Genomic DNA, 23399 nt, shown 5'->3' on the forward strand with positions numbered 1-23399 from the left:
GTCTGGCCTCCAACGGAAGGCCAGAGATGAAGCAGAAGACAGACAGGGGCACCCCGCCCTCAGGTACCCCAGGGTTGGCACAGGCCGACAGACCTTGTAGGAATGTGGCCAGTTCCTTTGCAGGTGACAGAGAGGGTGCTGACGGTCCAGACGGGTCCTCGTCTGCTGCACACAGCTCACAGGTAGATCAGGTACCCCATGGCAGGCAGCGGGGGCTGGGCCTCCTAAGGAGAGCTGCTTTGCAGAACAGGAAGAGGAGGTCCCCTCCGGCTAGCCAGGACAGGGAAGGGGAGCAGCCACCCACCCTCGCCAGCTGCTCTTGGGCTTCTGAGGGGAGAGCTGCGCTGAGGTTCTTGTGCATCTTTGACAAAAGAATTGCTGAAGGCCCCACAGCAAGGGCCCAGCCCCTTGGGTGGGCGGAACCATAAATCCCCCACCCCGACTCTTGGCTCCTTGCGAGGCCCCCTGCCAACCCGGGCTGGGCCAGGGAGATTATTAATTACAGCTTAATTAGGTGATTCGTTAATATTGAGATAACTAAATCTTGACAGCACCACAGTCAAAGTGATGGAGTTTATCACTGCCTGGCTGTGTGGGTGCAGCCGATCCCAATGTGTCCCTGGGTGGGGCAGGGTAGGGGGTGTCTAGCGCTCCTCCTTGGAACCCACCCGCTCTGCCTGGGGGAGTGGACTGGAGCACAAAAAGCAGCTTTCTTTTTCCCTTAGCCACTACATCCTCTCTGTGGAATCGTAAAGAGCCTCCTCCCTGCTTCAGCCAGTGCTGGCTCAGCTGGCAGGGTGTGGGAAGGCCACGGGTCGTGGGCCAAAGATGGACTATGTAGGTACTGGGAGCAGTGGGTGGCTCCAGGAGGCACAGGCTGTCTGAATTTCTGCCACGCCCGTGCCCTCGGGCAAGGTAGCCAGCCACCCCACACGTCCACTGGCTCATACATATGTGAAGGTATGGTGCCAGCACAGAGGGGACAGGGTGGGCTCGCCGTGGCTCCCCAGGCTGGGGCACACCTCCCATTAGCTGGCAATGCTGGGTGCCTGCTGGACCTACAGGTGTCAGCAGGGCCTGTCCCTGCCCTTAGGACAGAGGGAGAGAAGAACCGGGGAATCAGGGGGCTCAGAGGAGATTCTTGGTGCAGAGGGCCGAGGGAAGCGCAGACTGTGGCAGCTGGGCAGCTTCCCCAGGCCAGGGCAGAGGGCCTCAGCTGAGCTTTGTGGGCCAAGTAGGAGGGGAGAAGGGCCAGTGTTCCAGGTGGGGGTCACCTGAGCTGCCCCCTGCCCACACCACGTGGGCCCAACCCTGTGTGGGGCCGCAGCAAGCGCTGCCTTGCATGATGCTGGCAAGGAGCAATCTGGGTAGAGAAAGAAGACCCAACATGCTCAGAGAATCCAGGGAGCAACATGGGGTCTCTCCAGCCACCTCTGACCCCCCACCCCAAATGAGCTCTCCCATTGTCCCCCAAGGTGGGCACTGGGAGCTTTCCTGACCCACCCACCCTGCAGAACAGCCTTCACCCACCAGGCCTGGTGGCAGGCAAGAAGAGAGGGAGGGCCTGGGTCTGAAGCTGCTGGCCAGTGCCTGAGTAGCACATACTCAGGATGGATCTGAAAAACACCACAGAGGCCTTTAAATAGCAGACATCGAACCTGAGCTTACAGAACGGGGTCAGATGCACCCAGATACCCTGGATACTGTGGATACTGAACTGCTGGAGACAGGAAACCACCACGCAGGGGCCTGTGGGAGCATTAGCCCATTCTCTTGGGGCACGTTCCTGGCAGGAACTGCTGGGTCCCTGGGTTTCCTAAAAACTGGCCACTGTCCCACAGTGTCGGCATGTGGCCCCTGGCCGTGTGTCCCCTCAGGCACCACTGCTACAGGGGTGATTCTCCTGTGTGTGCAGTGCAGTGTCTCCTGCCCTACCTGACACTTCCCCACTGTTAGAAGAAGAGTGCCTGCGGCATCCTGGCTGTCCCTGCATCCTCTGGGGTAGGTCTCTGTTCCAGTTTCTCCCTTTATTGGATTGTTTTCTTTGTATTGAGTTCAGGGGGTTTCATTTCCTAGCAGTGTCCTTCTCCGAACAAACATTTTTCATTTGCGCTTGGATGGTGTATTTTCCTTTCACGGGCATATGACTGGAGCACCCTGCTGACCCAAGGTCAAGACACTTTTTCTCATGTTTCCTACCAAGAGTTTTCTATTGACACAGTTAAATCTGGGACCAGTTTAGAGTTGAGTTTTGCATATGATGTGAGGTTTAAGTTGAGGTGATTTTCGAGGGGGGTCCATGTGAACATCTGATGTTCCAGGGTTAGCTGGGAAAAGCATATTGTGTCTCCATGGAGTGACCCTCGCCTGGGGTCACACCTGCCGGCTGAGTTATGTGGACAACCTCCTGCACCCTGTCTTCCGTCTCTCTGCCCTACTCATCTGTTCCTTCATTGCTGTCACACATCATCCGTGCCATAAATCCTGAAACTTGCACCTCCTCTTCATGAGCACCTTGCCAGTTCCCGTCCCATTGCCCTTCCATATAAATATCTCATTCAGCTTGTCTTTATCTATAGAAATCCTGCCAACACTTTTATGGGCATTCTATTACATCTGCAGATCAGTTTGGGGTGAACGGTACCTGTAGGTGGTGAGTGTTTCTACCCAGAACACGATGGGTCTCCCCTGACTCAGGCTTCCTTGGGTTTCTTTCATCAGCAGTTGGTTCCTTATTCCCTGCACAGAAGACACCCATGACGTGCTTTGTTAGAAAAGTGTTTAAGTGTTAAAGTGTTTCCTTGTTTTTTTAATTCTTGGAGGGGTGTGTGTGTGTGTGTGTGTGTGTGTGAGTGAGTGATTACTGTTTCTGATTGATCTTTTTTTTTTTTTTTTAGGATTTTTTTTATTTATGAGAGAGAGAAGGCACAGACACAGGCAGAGGGAGAAGCAGGCTCCGTGCAGGGAGCCTGACGTGGGACTCGATCCCGGGTCTCCAGGATCAGGCCCTGGACCCAAGGCGGCGGTAAACCGCTGAGCCACCGGGGCTGCCCTTGATCTTGCTTTTTTTAAAAGTATGGTTGGTCTTGTGTAACCTCACAAAACTCACCTATCGATTTCAGGAGGGTCTTGTTTTAATTTTGTTCATTTTGTTCTTTGCAGTTGTGGCATTTGTGAGTAGGGGCTGTTTTATATTTTCCTGTAAAACTTGGGTGCCTCGTGTTCTTGCCATCCTCCCTGGCTGGCACTTCAGCGCAGTGCTGAATGCTGGTGAGTGATGGCATGCCAGGCTTGTTCCTCCTCTCTGGGGGGCATTCAGTCTGTCCCCACTGCCGGAGCTGCAAGCTATGTGTAGATGCCTTTTGTCAAGTTGAAGAAGTCCCCTCTACATATGCTGAGAGTGCTTACCATGTTGGATATTGAATTTCATACATCCTTCTCTGGATGAGATATGTACTTAATTCCTTAGACTGTCAGCATGGAGGATTGCTTATGAAAGCAATTTGATTGCTTTGATTTCAAACCAGCCTTGTATTCCTGGAATAAATTCCCCTAGGCTATGGTATATTCTTCCATTTTATGTGTAGTGTTCCCCCCAACACACACAATTTATATATTGAGACCCTCATCCCCAGTGCAATGGTGTTAGGAGATGGGTTTTGGGGAGGTGACAAGGTCATACATGTGGGGCCCCCGTGGATAGGACCACTGCCATCAGAAGAGACCCAGAGCACTCCCTCACCTCTTCCACCATGTAAGGATACAGTGAGAAGACACTGTCGTGAGCCAGTAACTGGACCCTCACCAGACCCCCGCATCTGCTGGCACCTTCATCTCAACTAGCTCATGCTGATAAGCCACCCAGTCTTTGGCGTTCTCTAACAGTAGCCTCTGTGGACTAAGACCATAGGAATGTCACATTATCTGGTTTTTCTCCGGTGAATTGTGGTAGTTTGTGAGTTTTTGTAGGAATTGGTCCTTTATGTCTAAGTTGTAAAATTTATCACAGGAATTATTTGTACTATTCTTTCACTAATTTTATTTTTATTATTTTTTTAAGATTTTTTTTATTTAAGAGAGAAAGTGGGAGAGAAAACATGAGCAGAGGGAGAGGGGAGGATGGGCAAAGGGAGAAGCAGACTCTCTGCTGAGCAAGACCCCCCCCCCACACACACACACACACACGTGGGGCTCAGTTCCAGGACCCTGAGATCATGACCTGAGCCAAGGGCAGACACTTGACCAAATGAGCCACCCAGGCGCCCCTCTTTTACTAATGTTATGATCTCTATTAAGTTTGTAGCAATTACCCTCTCTTTCCTTCCCAATTTTGGTAATTTTTTTTTCTTTGTCAGCTTTAATAGAGATTTATCCATTAATTAGTCTTTCAAAGACCTACCTTTTGGTTTCATTGATTTTTGAGTATGGTTCCTCTGTTTTCAATTTTATTGGTTTTTGCTCATCGCCTTGTTACTTCCTTTGTTCTGCTTGTTCTAGCTTTGTCTTGCCCTTTGTTTGGTTTCTTTTTTTTTTTTTTTAATTTTCATTTATTTATGATAGTCACAGAGAGAGAGAGAGAGAGGCAGAGACACAGGCAGAGGGAGAAGCAGGCTCCATGCACCGGGAGCCTGATGTGGGATTCGATCCCGGGTCTCCAGGATCGCGCCCTGGGCCAAAGGCAGGCGCCAAACCGCTGCGCCACCCAGGGATCCCCTTTGTTTGGTTTCTTAAGCTGGAAAGTGAGATTGCTTATTTGAGATCTTTTGTTTTGTTTTGTTTTTTAAAATGAACATTTAATGCTATAAGTTTCCATCTGAGTACTACTTTAGCTGCATCCACAAATTTAAGTATGTTGTAGTTTCATTTTTGTTTAGTTCAAAATTTTTTCAAATTTCCTTTAAGAGGAAATTAAATTGAATTAAATTAAATTTCCTCTGTGATTCACATGTTATTTAAAAGTGTGTTTTTAATTTCAAAATGTCTGGGGATTTTCCAGATGGCTTTCTGTTACTGATTTAATTCCATTAAATTTAGGGAACACACTTTATATAATTTGTTTTTTAATTCAAGATTTGTCTGATGGCCAGTACCTGAGCTATCTTAGTAAATGTTCTGTGTGCACCTGATAGGGAGGTTTATTCTCTCTTTTAATCAGTATGTTTAGACCATTTATATTTAATGTAATGTTTTAATGCATTTGGAGTTAAGCCTGCCATTTATGATTAGTTTTGCTTGCCCTCTCTGCGTTTTATTCCTGGTTCCCCGTTTCTACCTATTTACAGATTATTTGAACATTTTTTAGTGTCCCATTTTGATATATCTCAGGGTTTTTTAAATTCATTGTATCTCTTTGAATACTTTTTTAAAGTAACTTCTCTAGGGATTACAATACATACACTTCACTTCTCACAGTGCACTTGTACCTGCTATTTTACCTCTTGAAATGTCAAGATCTTCCCGTGACAAGCTTCCCCACCCACCTTCCTCCAGGGTAGTAGCGGTCATGGGTCATTTCCTCCACAAACACTGAGAGCGCTTCTGCCCTGAAATGTTAGAATTTTTGCTTTGCGCTGTCACACATATTTTAAAGAGCATAAAAGGGAAAAAACGGTTCAGAATTTTGACCTAGACATTTAGAATTCCTGTTGCTTTCTCTTCATTCCTGAAATTCCGAGATTCCCCCCTGCTGTCCATTCCTGGGGCATTTCTTTCAGAGTAAATGTGCTGGTGCCAGGTTCCTGGGGTTCCCTCCATGTAACCCCTGTCTTGCTCTCAGTCTTGCTAATTCTGGGTCGGGGGCTCTGTCAATCAACATTGCCTCTCTACCTCTGGCCTCCACACTTCTGATGAGCCATCTGCAGTTATTCAGATAACCTGTCCTCAGTGTGAGAGAGCGTCAGAAACTCAGATCGCAGATAGTGGTGTTTGTAAGTTAAAATCAAGGGACAAGAGAGCATCAGTGTCTGGGGACAGGGGACCTATACACTGGCATGCTCTCTCCAGCCAGTTGCAGTGGTAGATACTTTTTCTGAGTGGATGATGACATGCAAAGTCCGCATTGGGCATCTGTAGAGTCTTGCTTGGATTTTACCATCTCTGGCATCCTGGGGTGGCACTTCTTGGCCATGTGTTTCCCAGCAGGTTAGTATTTTCTTGGTTCTTCAGATGCTGCTTAATTCTGGATGTTTTCTGCAGGTCCTGTGGGGAATGTTAATCCCAGTCAGTTGGTTTCAGCAGGTGGTCCACACAGGTGGATCAAGTGGGCAGTCCCCATGCCCTCTGAGAGCTGTGCTTCCACACTTGCTCAGCTTTGTGTGGTGCTTTGTGTGGGTGCCAGGCATGCCCTGAGGTCCTCTCTCCGGATCCCCCTCATTTCCTGGTTCTCTGAATCCCCTGGCCAGAAACCCAGGGCTCTGCTTTCCCTCCTCTGCTGTGCACTCCTCACAACTGCATCAGTGTGAAGGCCAGTGCCGTGGGGTGCGGCTACGGGATTCATTGCCAAGGACCCAGACGACAAGGGGATAAGAGTAGGAAAAGTTTTCCTCCCATCTCCTTCTTGGGCTAGCACACAGAGGACTTCTCTCCCTCTGTCTGCAACCAGTGCTCACTGCATCCAGCCCAGGCTTCCATGCCTCTCGCCCCCCATGGGTGGCAGAGGCACTGGGATCCGAAGAAACAGCAGCAACCAACTTTGGTAAACTCAGACTGCGGACTGTAAAGCTCACCCACTTTGAAGCAGGGAGCCCCAACAGTCCAGTTCAGGAAGCTCCCAAAAAAGAAATCTGCAGGCCTGGGAGCTTTCACTCGTAAACTTCGCCAAGCAGAGAACAATTAACACCAATTCTGTACAATCTCTTCAAGAAAAGTGAAGACGGAGCACTTTTTAACTTCTTTTATGAAGCAGTTATGACCCTAATTTGAAAACCAGTGACAAGACAGAAAACAAGACCTATAGGAACTTATTTTTGTATTTATTCTTTTTTAAAGAAAAGATTTTATTTATTCATGAGAGACACAGAGAGAGGCAGAGACACAGGCAGAGGGAGAAGCAGGCTCCATGTAGGAGCCTGACATGGGACTGGATACCCGGTCTCCAGGACCACACCCTGGGCTGAAGGCGGGGCTAAACCGCTGAGCCACCCGGGCTGTATTTATTCCAGGACTCAAATGTCAGTTGATGTCACCCACCGCATCAGTGTGATCCAACCAATGGATGAAATTCAACACTCAGGAAAACTGAGCAAAGTAAATAGAGAGGGGCTGCATCAACCTGACAGTGTCCACAAGCACTCCCCCACCAAACACCAGATCCAGTGGCCACAGGCCCTGCTTCCCCAGCACCAGAAATAAGGCAGAGGTGGTCTGGCCCCCTGAGTGGACGTGGCCAGAAGCCCCAGTCTGGGCAACCAGGGAAGAGTAGGCACAGGGACAGGGAGGGAGGGGGCAGCAGAGTCCCCTGCAGGTGACTGCTGTGTATAAAATCCCCACACGCAAAAACAAACATGAAAACTGGTGAATGAGTTCAGCATGGATTTTCTGTGGTCCCGTTGATCTTGTGTCCTGCAGCCTTGCTGAACACACTTTATGCGATATGAGATGTATATGTGTGTAATAAGCACGTATGTTGTATGTTACATACAAGCAGCAGATGCATGACACTGAAATCAGAAATAGAATGCCATTTCTATCACTCTGAGCAAATGAAATTCCCAAGTGTGAGTCCAGCAAACTGTAAAGGATCCTTAACGCTGAGCACTACAGAGCATTGAGGCAAGAAGTCAGAGGAGCTCCAACCAGAGGGGGAGATGCACCGCACTCTGGATGAGAAGACACCCCCTGCCCCAGGCTGGCGCGGGGACTTCTGCACTGAGGGTACTGGGGTTGGTGCCACTGGCACTCTGGTGCCGTCCTCAGCCCCCTGCAGCCTCTCTGGACACTCCCTCCAGCCTGAGCACCTTCATCTTTCCTGGAACTGGAACTCGCAAGTGTTTCTAGCAGCGTCACACATAGTCACCAAAAACCATTAACAGCCCCAATGTCCTTTAACGGGTGAGTGGAGAACAAGTGGTATGTCTGCTGGTGGAACTCTGTTCCGCGTCAGAGTGACCACCTGTTGACCAGCTGGGTGTGTGGAGGGGCCTCAGGGATTTGGGGCTGGGGAAGGAACCACTCCATGGGCTCTGCACTGCAGGCTTCCTGAAGTGGGACACCCCAGAGGGCAAGAAACAGGCGAGGTTGCAGGCGTCGCAGATGTGGCAGATAGTTGTTGGGTGACAGAGCTGTCCTGAATATTGGATATGGCGGCCTTGCAGATCTGTACACCAAAAAATGTCAGTTTTACTGCACAATTTTTTAAAATGTTAGATAAAAATGGTACCTCGTTTTAATGCGCATTCCTTTGCTCACTAACAAGGAAGAATGTCTTATCTGCTCCTTCCACAGTGGTCTCCCCAAATCCATGCTGCTTGATTGTCTTCTTACTCAATTTGTGTAGAAGCTTCTAGTTTCTTATTTGATTATTTTATATTGAAAGTTTTAACTGTTTTTGGAATCTCTTCTATTAATTCCATTGCTTTTAAGCTTAGAAAGTCCTTTTGTGATTTGATAAATAATTCTGTTTTCTTCTGGGAATTTTTTTTGCTTATTTTTCACATTTAAAGATCTACTTGGAACTTATCTTGGTGTATCGAGTGAGGGTCAGGGTCTAAATCAACCTCCTCCCAAATCACTGAGCAGTTGCCCAACTCCCATTTATCACATAATCACTCCTTGCTCCACAGGTTTATGACATGCCTCTGTCATTGTGAGGTTCTGATACATAACAGGATCTATATTTGTGTTTTTTGTTTATTTCATTTACCTCTACTGTATTTTTTTTTTAATAATTGTAACTTTAAGGTATGTTTTAGTATCTGATGTAGAGCAAAATGTCACTTTTTTTAAAAGGTCCAAGGTGCCTCCTACCACTGGCTGTCTCCTGCCTGCCTTGTGCTCAACTTGTTCCCTGCTTCCCGGAGGTATACTGTGACCAGCCACCACACTGCAGCCCCTTTTCAACCCTGCTTTCTGGTTTTCCATAGTGTCTACTACCTCTGGAGACCACCCTGCCCTTCTTGTATATATTTTTATCTGTGCCCTCTATGGAAACAACTCTCTTAGACCTGGGGCTTTTATGTTGTCCACACCATGTGTCCTAAGCCTAGAATGATACCAGGCACAGTTCATTTTTCACACATATTTGTTAACTGAGTAAATAACTCACCAGCCTTTCTGAAGTCCCTGTCCCTGAGGCCACTGACTGTGAGAGCTCACATCCTACTGCTGCTGTTGTGGTACAGGAAGGTTGTACTCAGGCTGCTGTGGTGGTCACCTGTACATCTAAGCACCTGCAGCCACTGTGATCAGTCCCCTGTACCCCCAAGCACATGTGGCTGCTGTGGCCAGTCCCCTGCATCCCCAGGTACCTGTGGCGGCTGTGGCTAGTCCCCTGTACCCCCAAGCACCTGCAGCTACTCTGGCCAGTCCCCTGTACCCCCAGGTACCTGTGGCAGCTGTGACCAGTTCCCTGCACTCCCAAGCACTTGCGGTTGCTGTGGCCAGTCCCTTACACCTCCAGGCTCCCGTGGCTGGACCCAGGAAAGGGCGAGCACTTCATTCTGGGTTCTGACAGTGGGAAGGTGCTCTATGAGGCACCTGTTGTCAGGGAGAACCCTGCCCCTGCTGTGCCTAGCAGAGTTGAGATGGACTGGACTATAGTCCTGGCTGCTTCTCCACCTGCTGCTTCTCCCCCTGACAGTGAGGTGCTTGCCGCCCCAGAGCACTCCTTCCCTCTTAGGAATGTGCATTTGTGCCTCTGGCATGCTCCTCACCCCACACCCCACCTTCCAGGGAGCCTGGCCCTGAGGGCAGCCTGTATCCTCACCCTCTTGTGTCCCCAGAGAGCTAACTCGATGCCCCCTACCTGCCCTCTGCCTCCCCTAGCCTTTCCTCCTGCAGATAGACCCTTGTGTCTCTGGGTGGCTCCAGCTGCTGAGCCAGTGCTCGATCCTCTTCCCTTGTCAGCCTGGCCGCATACATTAGCAGGTTTTAATAGACTGCCACATCTCAAAAGCAGGGAGAGAAAGAAAGATTTAAAGTCTTGTCTTGCCCAAAGCAGACAGATTGACTTGAAAATGACTCCGTCAATAAAAGATGAGCTCTGAGAGGCTCTTCCCTCTTCCGAGAGGAAGCTCGCCTTCCAGGGACTTGGCTTCTGTGAGCCCACTGTTGGAAATTAGGCACACAATGTGCAGAATGGAGTGGGAGCGAGCCTGCTGCGGCTGCTGGCATCTTGCTGCCTTCACCCGCAGGCCGTCCCACCTGGTGGCCTAGGCTGCTACTGCCCCTTGAGCCCAGCAGGCCACCTACTGGGACGCATGTGGCAAGAAGTTGCCGGAAACTTTTGTTCAGCAATGGTGTTCTCTGGTTTGCATCTCGGGGGGGTTGTGATGTGATGTAGCTGTTGTGTATTTTTCTTCTCTGGATGGTTTCTGCCTCTGGCAGGTGTGTGTGAGTACATGTATGTGCATGCATGAGTGTGTGCATGTGCGAGCATGTGTGTGTGCACATATGCCTGTGTGCACATGCGAGTATGTGAGTACATGCCTCAGGCAGTTTGTTTCTAACTGATCCCTGGTTCCCTGCCCATTAAAGGGAGATAGGGTGATGCTTCTTGGGTATTCACAAAGCTTAAGATAAGCCAGTGCACGTGGAGGGCAATAAGTCTCCAGAGGGTGCACATTTCACAGACCTCAGCATGCAGGCCAGCTGGTCCTTCTGGAGCCCAGGACCCTGCCTTTATGGGGTGTGTGCTTGAGTTGGAAGAAATGTACCCTAAACAATCAAACAAGTGAAATAAAGTCAGAGGATTGTGAGTTTAAGCAGGGATACTGGGACACTGGGATCCTGGGGGGGGGGGGGGGGGGGGGGCATGCTGGTGGCCTGGCTGGAAGGCTTAAGCAACTGAGGCAGACTTTGCACCCAAGGTGGCACCTCACAGCAGTGCTGGTGCTGCCTGGTGGCCTTTGGGGGACCCATCCCACCCTAAAGTGTTGGCATGAACATCTGGCTTCTCCACACCCTGGCTGAGTGACAGTGAACAAGGCACTGACCTTCTCTGGGTCTGACCCCACATCTGTCAGCTGCCCAGACAAGGGGCCGGCCATGGCCTTCCACCAAGGCTCAGCTGGTCCTCCATTCCCAAAAGAGGCAGCAGGGTGGGGAGCCAGGCTCCTGGTGAGGGGGGTGGGCATCCTCTGGGGCTTCGACTGCTCTCTGTTCTCAGTGGTGGGGGAGGGAGCCTTCCCGGGAATATGATATCACATGAGCTCCCGCCTGTCACCCCGGGACTCTCCCACCCCATAATCTGGTGGGCTGTAATTGCTGGTGTCTTTTCAGATCATTTTTGTGCAAGGTGACAAGCTGCTTGTGAAGTGAGCCGTTAATCACACAGAGATGCCCCTGTTTGAAAGCTGGCACCAAGCTTACCCAGGGCGGGCGTCTGCCAGGCAGCCGGCAGTAGGCACACACACTGCTCATCTGCATATAATTCCAGGGCGAATGTCTTCTCTCTTGTGTAAAACGTGCAATTTCCGGCCCAGCAGGGGAACATGGGCTCATAATGGAGAGACCTTGTCCCAGGGGCCCTCTGGCTACAAGGCAGCTTAAGCAAACCATTCATTCCTTAGGAAGGCTAAAGGCTGCGTGTAGTGGGTGGAAGGGGCCCATCCACTGGTCGCTGGAGCCCACAGCTGGGAACAGTGCTGTCTGCCTTGTCCTTCTGTGGAAAGACCTCCCTGAGTGCTGTGCAGGGAGTCAGAGTGGGCACCTGGAGCCCCCTGGCTGGCATCTCCACACTGCCTGCATGCCCCTCATGCCTGCCAGGCTCCCAGGCCCCTCTCCTGCAATTTGGATTTGGGATGGGAAGGCAGCCTTGAGAAGGAGCCTGTTGGGATGCTATACCGCGTCAGAGTGGCGGCCCTGTTCTGCACACATCCCCAAAGCTTGGCACCCACAGAAGGCCTGCCTGGGACAGCGGTCCAGCCAGCAGACGTGTTTCCTCCCTATTCCATATGGTCAGCCAGGACCCAGACCCAGACCCACGGTCACAGCCCTGTAGTGTTGGCTCCCACAGTCACTAATAAAATCGCATCAATATCTGATGCTTAATTATTGAAATATTTTAAAATGTAAAACAAATAGTTAGAAGTCACAAGACATGAATAATTTAGCCCCGGAAGTGTGGCCCAGCTTTGGGCCGGAGCTGAGCCTGCACCGCCCTGTGCACCTGCTGGGGAGGCCTGGGGGCACTTCCCACAGGGACACCTCAGGTCTAGCCAGGTTCCTCAGCCCCCAAGCTGGTCTTGTGTGGTGAGGAGCATGGATAGGGCACCTGCAGCACCACCCTCAGGCCGCTAACATCTCAACATGCATGGGTGCAGGGCACTTGTCCATCTGAGGTCAGGCGTGGGCTCAGCACCAGGGCCCTTGGCGTCACCCTGGTGTCCCCTCCCTGGTCTTTGTTCAGCTGCAGGGACCTACCCAGAACATGTTTGCTTGCATCCTGTGTGCCCTTCAGATATGTAAAGACATATGTTACACCCTAGTTTTTCCAAACCCTGTGCGTCCACATCAAATAGCTGTTCCTGTGTGGCCTCCCGGTGCCATCCCACAGCTTGATTCCCACCTGTGGGACCGCTGTCCCCACCATGTGTTTGTCTCTGGACACCGAGTAGGCATCTCCCTCAGCTCTGCCACCAGCTTCTTGAATCCATGGAAGCAGAAACCAAACTCAGTAGCTTGACCCCCAGACCCAGAGTCTGTTCATAGCAGAGGATGACACTGCCCTTGCCTCTCACCCATCCTCACATCCACTGCCAAGACTGGAGCCGGATATGCCTCCCAGACCTTGGGAGGACTCAAAACCTGGGAGCCAGGTGGCCTGGCTCTGGAATGTCTGGCCTCGCTGCTGGTGTCTTATGGGGGCCAAAGGGGCTGCTACACACTGTTTTCCCTGCCCCTCATGCTCCACAGGGCCTTGCCCAGGCCCCTGGCCATTTAAGTTGGCCAGGGGCAGCCAGCAGGGAGCATCATCCCAGAGACAGACCAGTCCCGGTCAGTGGGGGCCAGCACTGCACAGTGGTCCTACCCCTTTTCTGGGCTTCATCCTCCCCACCTGGGAGCCAGGGCCGCCATTCGGCCTCCACAGGGACATGCTGAGAGAGTAGGCTGTGGATCCGAGGTCAGTGAGCTTTGGGAGGTGGGTGATTGGCAGCCCTGCCTTTGCTGTCCACTGCCATGCACCTGTGTGATGCCCAAGGGCGTGCCAGCTGCCATCTCTGCCCCATAGACCCCTCCAGGCTGTAGAGGTGTGGTGCCGGGGACACCCAGGGATGAGGGCACTGGGTCCAAGGTCCAGGGCACATGTACCAGCCTCATGGCCTGGAGCAGAGCTGGAAGCCAGCTGTCCAGCCTCTCAGAAAAGTGGAGGACACACTACACTGCCCCTGGGCCTCACCCTACCACCTCCTTCCACTCAGGCTGGTCTTGGCCTCCCCCGCTACCTTTCCCACAGTGCCCTTGGAGCAGCCCTGGCATGCACCAGCATTAGAAACAGCTGCCTGATGCAGCCTGGGCTCCGAGGGCTGCTGTTTCTAATGGGGAGATATTAATGCTGTTTGTTGTTGGTTAAGCCTGAAATTCTTAGCATTGGCTAAGTGTTTTTTATTCACTTTTCAGCAAGAAAAATGGCTCTGTCCTGAGTCCCTGAAGGAAAATTTCTAAAGCCACTTCCAGCTCCTAAACAAAATACTACTGCAGGAGCAGGGCTGCCTACCTTTGACGGCTCAGCCAACAGCGACCTGAGCCCAGGTGCCTGGCTCCCCTGCCCTGTGCGCCCTCCTCTCCTCTGCCTTCCCCCAGGCCTCTGTCCAAGGGAGGGAGGGTCACAGGGCCATTCGCAGGGCAGGGGATTATTGAGTGCTCATCTTCTCCCTGCAGTGCTCCACGTGCAGTCCTGCTATGCCTGCCCAGCCTGGAGACAGTCCTTCCCTCCGGGATCTCCTCCGGGGAAGGGGGGGGGGGTCTCCTCAGTTATTTCCCTTCCCCCTTCTATTCAAATTGAAGAGCTGTCAAATTGCTGAGCTGGATTCCAGGCTCCCAGAAACTCTGCTGTTATCTCTTCTCTGCTATCCCCCATCTTGGGTTGTTTGGAACCTGGCCCCACTGGGGAGCCCCTTCTTGACTTTAGCTTTCTCTTCGAACACTTCCCTGTGCATCTGTGATGGCATCACCTCCAGGGGTTGCCCACTGTTGCTGCTGCTCTGGACGCCTCCTCCCCTCCAGGCTGTTGTGCTGAGCCAGCCTCTCAGGAGCTTCTTGTGGGTGTGCAGTAGGCAGGGGGCCACAGGGCATCCCCCCTGGGGCTGGTGTGCTGGACACAGGGGAGCTTGAGCCCAGGGCGGGGAAGAAAGGCTGCTTCAGACCCCACTATGTCCACCAGCACACTGTGACTTATTCCTGCTGAGCCCTGCTAAGGGTGCACAGGCACACTCCTAAGGCATGTGGAGTAGGATCTTCTTTCCCTGCTTCCGCCTCCCTGTGCAGGTGCATGTGCACCACAGGCATGGGTGCTAGTTAACACCCCACCCCTTAGCTTCTCAGGAAGTTGGGTGCTGATGTGGGCCAGGGGGCCCTCCAGCCCTTCCCCTGGGTGTGAGCCTGGCCACGGGCCTTGATCTGGCCGCCTCTGGGCGTCTGCCATCCCCCTGTTGCTACCTCAGCCCCATTGCTGCAGGGCGCAGGGCAGTGAAGCCCTGGGGCATCCAGCACAGGCATTGTGGGGCCGGGTGCCAGCATTTGCTGCAGCAGTGCTGAGGCCCAGTCACCCCTTGAGGGGCCAGGAAAAAGACATGCGCCTCTGGACGGTCCCTCAGCCCCAGTTCCAGCTGGTCTCCCCATGCCCCCAGGTCTGCCGAGCCGTGTCCCTCTCTGCATCTGCTTCTCGTCTTCTGAGACTGTGCCTACCCCTCTGGTTTGCTGCTGCCTCCCCTCCATCCCACAGTTGTGGCAGCAGGGAGCTCAGGTGAACATGTTCGTACAAGGGCAGGCGCATGTGTTCCATCCACTGCGTCCGCAGGGAAGCCCCGTACATGGGATTACTTTTGTTCACACTGACTTTCTAGGTGTTATGATTTAGGATTTATGGAGGAATGGCATTTCCTGTGCTCTAGGCTTCTTGAGGTGCACTAGGGACGCCATGCGACAAAAAGACTTAGTCCTCACCTATGCTGAGCTTAAGAGTCTGCTGGTGTGATAACTGTGACACAAAGGAGCTTTTTAAAATGCTCTGTCGTGTTACAGTGGATGCTGTCGTGTACACTGAAGACATGGCAGGAGACTAGATCTACTCCAGAGCTGTGGTTTTGAAGCTGAGATGTGTGGAAGTCAGCTAGGAAACAGGAGGAGCTGCCCCAGGGGTGTGCAAAGGCCCTGAGGTGAGGAGGAGAGTAGTGCTTTGGGGCATGAAATAAAGCCAGTCAGGTGCAACTGGAAAGACTGGGGCTGGCCACTAGGCAAAGGCCCAATAGCCACAGGAGAGGGTTTCATGGGTTTTTTTTTTAGATGTTCCTTACTATTTTAGAGAGAGAGCATGCATGAGGTGGGGGAAGAGGCAGAAAGAGGGAAAATCTTGAGTAGACTCTGTGGATAGCATGGAGCCCAACGCAGGCTCAAGACTGCAACCCTGAGATCATGACCTGAGCCCAAATCAAGAGTTGGACACTTAACCCACTGAGCCACCCAAGCGCCTCAAAGAGGGTTTTAATTCTCACCACGGAGCTTCAGAGCTCAGAATTCTGTCCAGAGGACTTGGGCCATCTCACACAGGACTGGAATCCAAGGAACAGAGGGCCTGACTGGGCCACCATGGCCAGGCTGAGCTTGCTAATAACCAAGGTGAAAGGCCTGGGACCCTAGCAACCTCACATCAAAGTTCCCGCTTTGCCCCATGTGGGGCTCCACCCTTCCCCCACCAGCTGCTTCTGCTGTGAAGGGGCTGACTTCCCACTGGAGTGGCCAGGATGCTGACCAGCAGACAGCACCTGTTCTGCTGTGAGAATCCTCTGAGATGCGGGTCAGGGAAGCACATTAACAGGGAGCCGTTGCCTTGAAAGGTGCTGGGGTGGAGGTGTGTCTGTCCCACAGAATAGTCTCAAGGCTGGGCTGGCCAGCTTGGATTGGGCAACAGTGCAGGGTCAGACCCAGCCACCTCGCTGGCACACTCAGGCCCCGGCACATGAGGGACGTTTGCTTCAAGCAAAGGGCTATGCACCAGTTGTCTGCGAGGTCTGGGGGCCCAGCCTCCATCCCGAGCCTGGGTCAGCAGTCCCGTGGGGCACAGCCCTGCCCACCCAGTGCCCTGCACTCTACCCAGCAAACTGATAAGAAGGGAATTGAAGCACAGGATTGCATGCACTTTTAGTAGAGACCCAGTCAGGTTCTGCTGGCCATGCGGCCGCAAGCTGAGACCCTGGAGAGGCTTTCTGTAGGGAGAGTCCAGCCTTCCACCTGTCTGCTTCTCACCTGCTCTCCCCATCCCTCTAGGATCAAACCCCTGAATTTCAGACTGAACTGGCTCTCCAGAGCTCTGTGCCCACTCCTTTATCCTGACATCTCTGCTCTCAGGGGTAACACGCACTCTTCTTCAAGCCTTTATATAAGGGAGAGATGGAAAGTGTTTTATTTTTGATCTGTACCCACAGGCTTTCTCGGCTGCCTTCTGTGACTCTGGGAGGAGCCTGGTATTGGGTATAGATTAGGAGGGGATGGAGGTCAGAGCCATCCAGTGGCCCCTGTGGACATGGCTAGAGGCCACCAACGGGCCTGACTGGGGCTGCACACCATGTAAGAGAGCAGGTGGCCTGGCCCCTTGACCTTGGCATCCATCCCTGGCCCCCAGCATCCCTGCCCACCCTCCACGTCTGGGCTCTGGGTGACCATGTTCTGTCTTGGGTGCCCACTTGTTCATCGGCCTTCCTTGTCCCTCACCAAGGACTCCTACAAAGCTTTGCAAGGGGCTGCCGAGGAGAGGAGGAGCAAGGGCGGCCCAGAGAGGAAAGACAGTGGTGGGAGGGCATATTCCCCTGGTGTGTGCAGCTGGAGGACAGGGTTGAGGGCACTGGGGAACAGGAGAAGGCTGCGGTTGAATCAGGGCTGGATGTATCCTCCACCAGAGTGTGGGCCTGAGGTGGAGGAGGCTGGGCACGAGGTCTTCATCCCAAGTGTCTGGTGATGCCTGGGATGCTGGCACACAGCAAGTGAGGTCTGGGGTGAGCAGTCTGGGATCTCTCCCCAGACCCAATGAGGCCACTTGTCTGCTCTGCTGGTCCTGCCCACGTGTGGTCCCCACCAGCAGGCCCGGCCTTGGGGGCAACTGATGGGGTACCTGCAGGTACATGCAGGATTGTAGTCACCAAAGACCCAAGGGGGTCTCTGGCCCTTGGTCAGTGGGGCCCAAGGGAGCATCTTGTGAGCGCCACATGCACAGGCCACCCAACCCTGCCCAGAGGAAGCTTCAGCTCACTCTGAGAAGAGGCTGCATCAGAGCAGTGGCATTTCCAAGGCAAAAGGCACATCTTTTATTTATTTAATCCAAACCATCATGTGAATTATTCATTCACGTTTATATAAGCAATTGAATGGTGGAATAAGGGGGAGGTCAGAGCACCGACTTTGTGATGCCCTGAATCACAACCAGGACTCATGCTGTCCCTCCTGAACACGCTGTGTTAAGGTGACTTCACCTGAAAGCTGTAGCCTCTTGCCCTACTTCACCAGACAGCCTGAGGTCAGAGCTCTCTTGATACCCATGATGGGCCATGTGGCCTTGAAGAAGCTGCCCCCACCCAAGATCCCCTGCTCCTGCCCACTGAAGGGTGATGTAAGACTTGCCTTGTGGTGCTGCTCAGACTATACTATGCTGGGTAAGGTATATGTGGCACCTGGTGTGGGGTCCTGGCACCAAGCTCACAGCAGGTACATAGAACTTTCCCCTTCTGGAGGATGGCAGGTGTCTGGGCTCACTTCCTCATTACCTGAGCCCCGTCTACTTGTCAGAGTCTACGGACTGTGGAAAGGGCAGCATTTTGATATCTGTGGGCAAAGGGGCTGTTACCTTCTCCAAGGTCGAGCTGCATTATTACCAAAATTTAATTTTTCCCAGTGGACATCTGAGATCCATTAAAGGCAGTGCAGTCTCTGACAGGGGTGAAATATCACCTCAGATCCTTGGTCAGTGAATTTTGCCTCCTGGAACGGGTTTTCCTCCTGCTGGCGGATCCATCCTCAGTGGGCTGGCTGAGAGACACAGGGAGGAGCATAGGGTCAGAGCCGCCAATTACCCCTTTGATTTCATAGTCTGATGACTCGATTCATCAAGGGCTCTGTGCCTGTGTTCTGATGGAGAGGCTCTCTGCTCCAGAATAACAACGTCCGCCAGGGCCCAGCCAGGACCATCAGACTGTGTGATGGATAAGGGGCAGGTGAGGGCAGGGCAGGTGGCCAGGAGGATGGACGTGCTGGCAGAGAGGCCAGAAGGAGCTCTGCTCTGGCACCAAGCGCGAGAACGCGGCCGGCCCCAGGCTGCCCGCAGAGATGCAGGCAGTGCAGACAAGACCTAGGATCCGTATTCAGATGCCTATGAGGGGCTGTGGGGCTGTCCTCCCTGTGCCAGCTGCCCTCAGCCACATAGTCAGTCCCATAGCCCTTGTATGCACAGAACCTGCGCCCTCTGTGTAGCCCTGTGGCAGCTGTGGAGTGTGTTGATGCGCAGCTAGTAGAGCCCCCACCATTGGTGATATGGCCTTGAACCCACACAGCACTTCGCTGTGGCCCCACAGGATCCAGCTTGATCCTTGTGACGCCTCTGGATGCTGCTATGTGCCTGAGACCCCCAGGAGCTGGAGGGTGATGGGCTCAAGGCCGTAGGTCAGAAAGGGCAGAGCTGGCGGAAGGTCTCCAGTGGGTTTCCCTGGAAGGCAGGCTCCCTGTCCCCTTCACCTCCTCCAGGAAGTCACCCTGACTGCATCTGCTCATCTTAAGCTAGCCGACATGACCCTGCCTGCTCTAAGCCCTGCTAGGAACCTGGTGGTTGCTGGCCTGGGCCTGTCCTGGTTACCAGCCCAGGATGTGCCACAGGGCCTGCACTTCAGCCTGAGGACGAGGAGCTCCTGCCCCTGTCGCGGTGGGCAGGGCTCCAAGCTGGGTCAACCCGCTCTGAGGCCTGGGGTTTTCTCACCATGCCCTCGGCCACCGGGGATCCTGTGCTGCCCAGGCCATCCGCAGGCCCTGGAGGGCTCCCCATCATCAGCTCCAGATGGGACCACCAAGAAGCTCCTGGCTTCAGAAGCTGCACTTGTGCTTGAGCAGAGCCAGCCTCGCTAATTAATGGGGGGATGACCGAGGTTTAATTACTAGGAAGTCACCTTGGGTAAAGGATCTGTGGTAATTGCTGTGAAGCCTCCCAATGGCTTTGCACTTGGCACAGCGGGTTTCTCCTATAAGCCATAAACCGAGATGGTAGTGATGGGCAGGCCAGAGGGGCCTCTGCCCTGAACGGTCCTGCCAGAGCAGTACCCAGAGGCCTATCTTTAACTAGGGGCCTTGTCTCTGGGTGGCGGGGAACCCCCGGGGAACAGGATCAGCAATCTCTACAGCATTTCCTCTCCAGGCCTTTGGCCCACTTGGTGCTGCTGGCCCATGCGGGTGGGCATCCAACCACCAGCGAGAACCTGGCTGCAGCTTGGGCAGTTGGTTGGTGCATGCAGACCTGATCCCCGTACCCCCTGCCCAGACCTGGGCCAGCTTCCATGTTGCCCCTTGTTGTCCTTCAGAAAAGGACCAGGCCGAGGATCAAATCCAAGACTCAGGGCTAGGAAGAGGTCTGGTTTGCTGGGTCCCTGCTCTCCGTGGAGTTACTGTTTTTATTAAATGAATCACTTCGTCCACAGACATGCAAGCTGTTCCTTGGCCTGTTCTCTTTTTTGCCCACGTGCATACATCAGGGCTTGCTGACACAGGGGCATGTCCATCCCGGGTAGGAACCTGTCTCCTCCTCAGCCTTCTGCCAGTGATTCTGACCCTGGGCCTTGCTGCCACCCCGAGTCCCATCCCTCTATGGGGCTCACTCTCTCCCTTCTCCCCCATCAGAGCTGAGGAAGCAGGTGGAGAGCGCCGAGCTTAAGAACCAGCGGCTCAAGGAGGTCTTTCAAACGAAGATCCAGGAGTTCCGGAAAGTCTGCTATGCACTCACGGGCTACCAGATCGACATCACCACAGAGAACCAGTACCGGCTGACGTCCATGTATGCGGAACACAAGGCCGACTGCCTCATCTTCAAGGTAGGACCTACTGAGACACACCGCACCACCCTTTGCTGAGACACACCGCACCTCCCTTCGCGCTGGTGGACGATGGTGTGGGTGCGGGAGCAGCCCCACCTCAGGTATGTGTGGCCCGCTGGGTGGCCCTCAGCCACCCCAGCTTTGCCCACAGCCTGGCGGCCTCTTGCAAGAAGCACTCAGCCTTGATCTGGCTGCCTCTGGGTGTCTGCCATCCCCCTGTTGCTACTTCAGCCCCATTGCTGCAGGGCACAGGGCAGTGAAGCCCTGGGGCATCCAGCAGCAGCCGTGCCCAGGGGACGGCTGAAGTAACGGGGTGAGGGTCTGTGTTGGGCCTGTGAGGCAGCCTCAGTGTGCCGTGCAGCAGAAAGACGGGAGAGGAGCGCTGCTCCTCTGTGGAGAGGGTAGTAAGGCTTGCCGGCGAGGCTGGGGCCGGGACCCCAGGCACACAGGAGTGCGGGAATCACGGCCAGGGTTGGCTTCAGACTCCCTCTGGAGATGCTGCCACTGCGTGGTGCCAGGCAGGATGGGGGCTTTCATGGAGGAGGCCCCCTGGAGTTGGAGGCAGCATGTGGCCTGTGGAGTTGTACCAGTGTCGAGGCCAGGGTGCCCTCCAGGTTTCAGGGCTAGGACGGTCACTGGAAATGAAGTACCTGCCTGTGAGGGGGTGGGTCCAGTGGGTCCCAGTGGCCAGGCTGGGGGTTGACTGTGTCTGCTGGGAGGCCTAGAGGAGACTGGCAGCCTGAGCCAGAATCTGCGTGAAGAGGGCTGGCCCCGCCACTGCCCCACTAGTCTGACCTCTCATGAAGACGGCGCCGTGGCCCGGTGTGGCACTCCGCTGCTTCAGGAAGGGTGTGGTGGCACGGCTGCGGGTGGCCGGGGTGGGCAGACAGGCCACCACTTCTTGTTGCCATGGTGTGGAGTGGGGTAACCACCTGTTGCTGCCCACATGTGTAAAAACAAAGCAACCACTTTTCTTTTTCTATAAAAAGGCTTTAGCCCGTGTGGTCTGCATATGCATCAAATAGAATACAATAGGACACAAAATGTTTTCTGCCTCATTTCATTGTAAACTTCAGGCGAACCTGTGACCGCCTGGCCACTTGCTCATGGAACACTGGCCAAGCCTGGATGCGCCAGGCCGCAGGGAGCAAGGAGGCCTGCACTGGGCCCCCACCTCCCTCCCATCCTCCTTCCCTCCTGAGTTCAGAGTGGCACCTCAGCCTGGCATCTGCCCCCCAGTGTCTCCCAGCATTTCCTCCCAACTTCCAGCCTTCTTGGATCATGTGTGTCCATTTTTACATGTGTGTCTTGAAACTCTTTAAACCTCGTAGAAGTGAAACATTAAAACCTGTAAAGTCTCTACATAAACTGTCAGAAATGAACAACAAAAAAAAAATGTCAGAAATGTACTTCTGCACTCCTGTGTGATTGCCTGGGCTTTGGGAGAACTCAGGATTGCTGGTCACTATTCCATACCTTGTAGAGATACCACATATTAAAAAAAAAAAAAAAAAAAAAAAAAACTTTAATTAACGAAGACATACAATTCCTACATACCGTGTTTACTCTGGACAGCCACCGCAGAGTGGAGACAGGCCGAAGGCACCATCAGACCCCCAGACCCTCTGCTGCCCCCCTCGCTCTCTCCCGTCCTCCCCAACTCTCTCCCTTCCCCCCCAACTCTCTGCCATCTCTTCACCAGAGCCTCTGCTGTCCCCTCCAACCTTCTGCTGTCCCCCGCACTGGGCCCTCTGCCATCCTCCCTCCCCAGACCCTCTGCCATCCCCCCCAACCCCCAGGGCTCTGTTCTTCCCCCTTACCTTCAGCTCTCCCCTATGCTCAATGTCCTCAGCTCACCCCAGCACCATTCCTGGATATTGGTACACCTTCCCGTCTGGAGAGTCCCCTGTGGGGTCCTGGACTGGTACCCTGCTTTGTCTCCCCACCCTTGCCCTGTGGTGTGTACCCCACACCCCAGCTTCTCCTTCAACTGCGTGTCTTGTGACCCTCTGCTTCCCAGCTATGGGCCTGGCTCTAGGCATGAGGGACAGATATGCTAGGAGCAACACAGCCACAAAGGATGATGGGAGGGCTAATGGCTCAGCCTTCCACTCCATCCAGCAGGCACCCTGGCCCTTGCCGTCATGGCTGGGCCTCCACCCCCTGCCTAGGTGTGTGTGTCGGGCGGGGGGGGGGGGGATGGTTTGTGCGCAGTGTCAGGAGACAAATGTGCTTGCGGCCCCACCACCTTTTGGATGCGTGCCGCTGAATGGGGTAGGCTCTGTGGTCAGGTTGTCATAGGAAGCATGGAGGGACCTCCATGATTGTAAAATGCAAAGCATAGTGCTCACTTGTCCTCGGAGGCCGTGCAGAGAGCTGTCTAGAAAAGCAGAGGTACCGCATAGACAGGCAAGGCATCCCTCAGCCAGGGTGCTCAACTCGGAGCCTCACACTGCCCTTCCCCAGCTGGAGGCTACTCTGAGCTTTGGTCTTGTCATTTGAGTTGAGTGTCAGGCCTAAGGGAGCCCAGGATCCTGATGCCACCGGAGCACCTGACCCAGGGGCTCCAGCAGCATCCCTGAGGCCCCCAGATTTCAGGGTTTGTCAGAATTTCATTTTGGAGCAGTGAACCATTAGTAGACAGAAGCTGCTCATCAGGGCCCCCACAGGATCCCCATCTCTGCCTTTGCCTATGGGTTGCCTCACCCTGCACACTGGCACTTGGGCCCTGCCCCTGCTCGTCCACCTGCAGATTGTCACACCCCAGCAACAAGGCCCAGATCTGCTCATAGACACCTCCTCCAGTAAGGCTTTCCATGTTCCTCACAAGCGGGACCCATTTTCAGTGAACATCTCTCAGGACACATGTTGTTTTCTGTTGCTTGGTTGTTATGTATGGGACTTTTATTCCTTTACATGAGTTTTTTTCAGGGACAGGAACTACCATATGTCTGGGTACCC

At 53.5% G+C, this 23399-nt stretch overlaps 1 protein-coding gene across 6 annotated transcripts in view; it reads left to right on the plus strand.

Moving 5' to 3' along the window:
• The window catches only part of MAD1L1 (mitotic arrest deficient 1 like 1), a 347043-nt gene that overhangs the window by 276742 nt on the left and 46902 nt on the right, over positions 1-23399 (plus strand). For all 6 annotated transcript variants that reach the window (XM_038539652.1, XM_038539650.1, XM_038539651.1 and 3 more), the window contains one exon: positions 20245-20435. In XM_038539652.1, the coding sequence (XP_038395580.1) occupies positions 20245-20435 (191 nt within the window). The remainder of the gene's footprint in view (positions 1-20244; positions 20436-23399) is intronic.

Source organism: Canis lupus, chromosome 6 (genome assembly GCF_011100685.1).
Source record: "Canis lupus familiaris isolate Mischka breed German Shepherd chromosome 6, alternate assembly UU_Cfam_GSD_1.0, whole genome shotgun sequence".
NCBI lineage: Eukaryota > Metazoa > Chordata > Mammalia > Carnivora > Canidae > Canis > Canis lupus.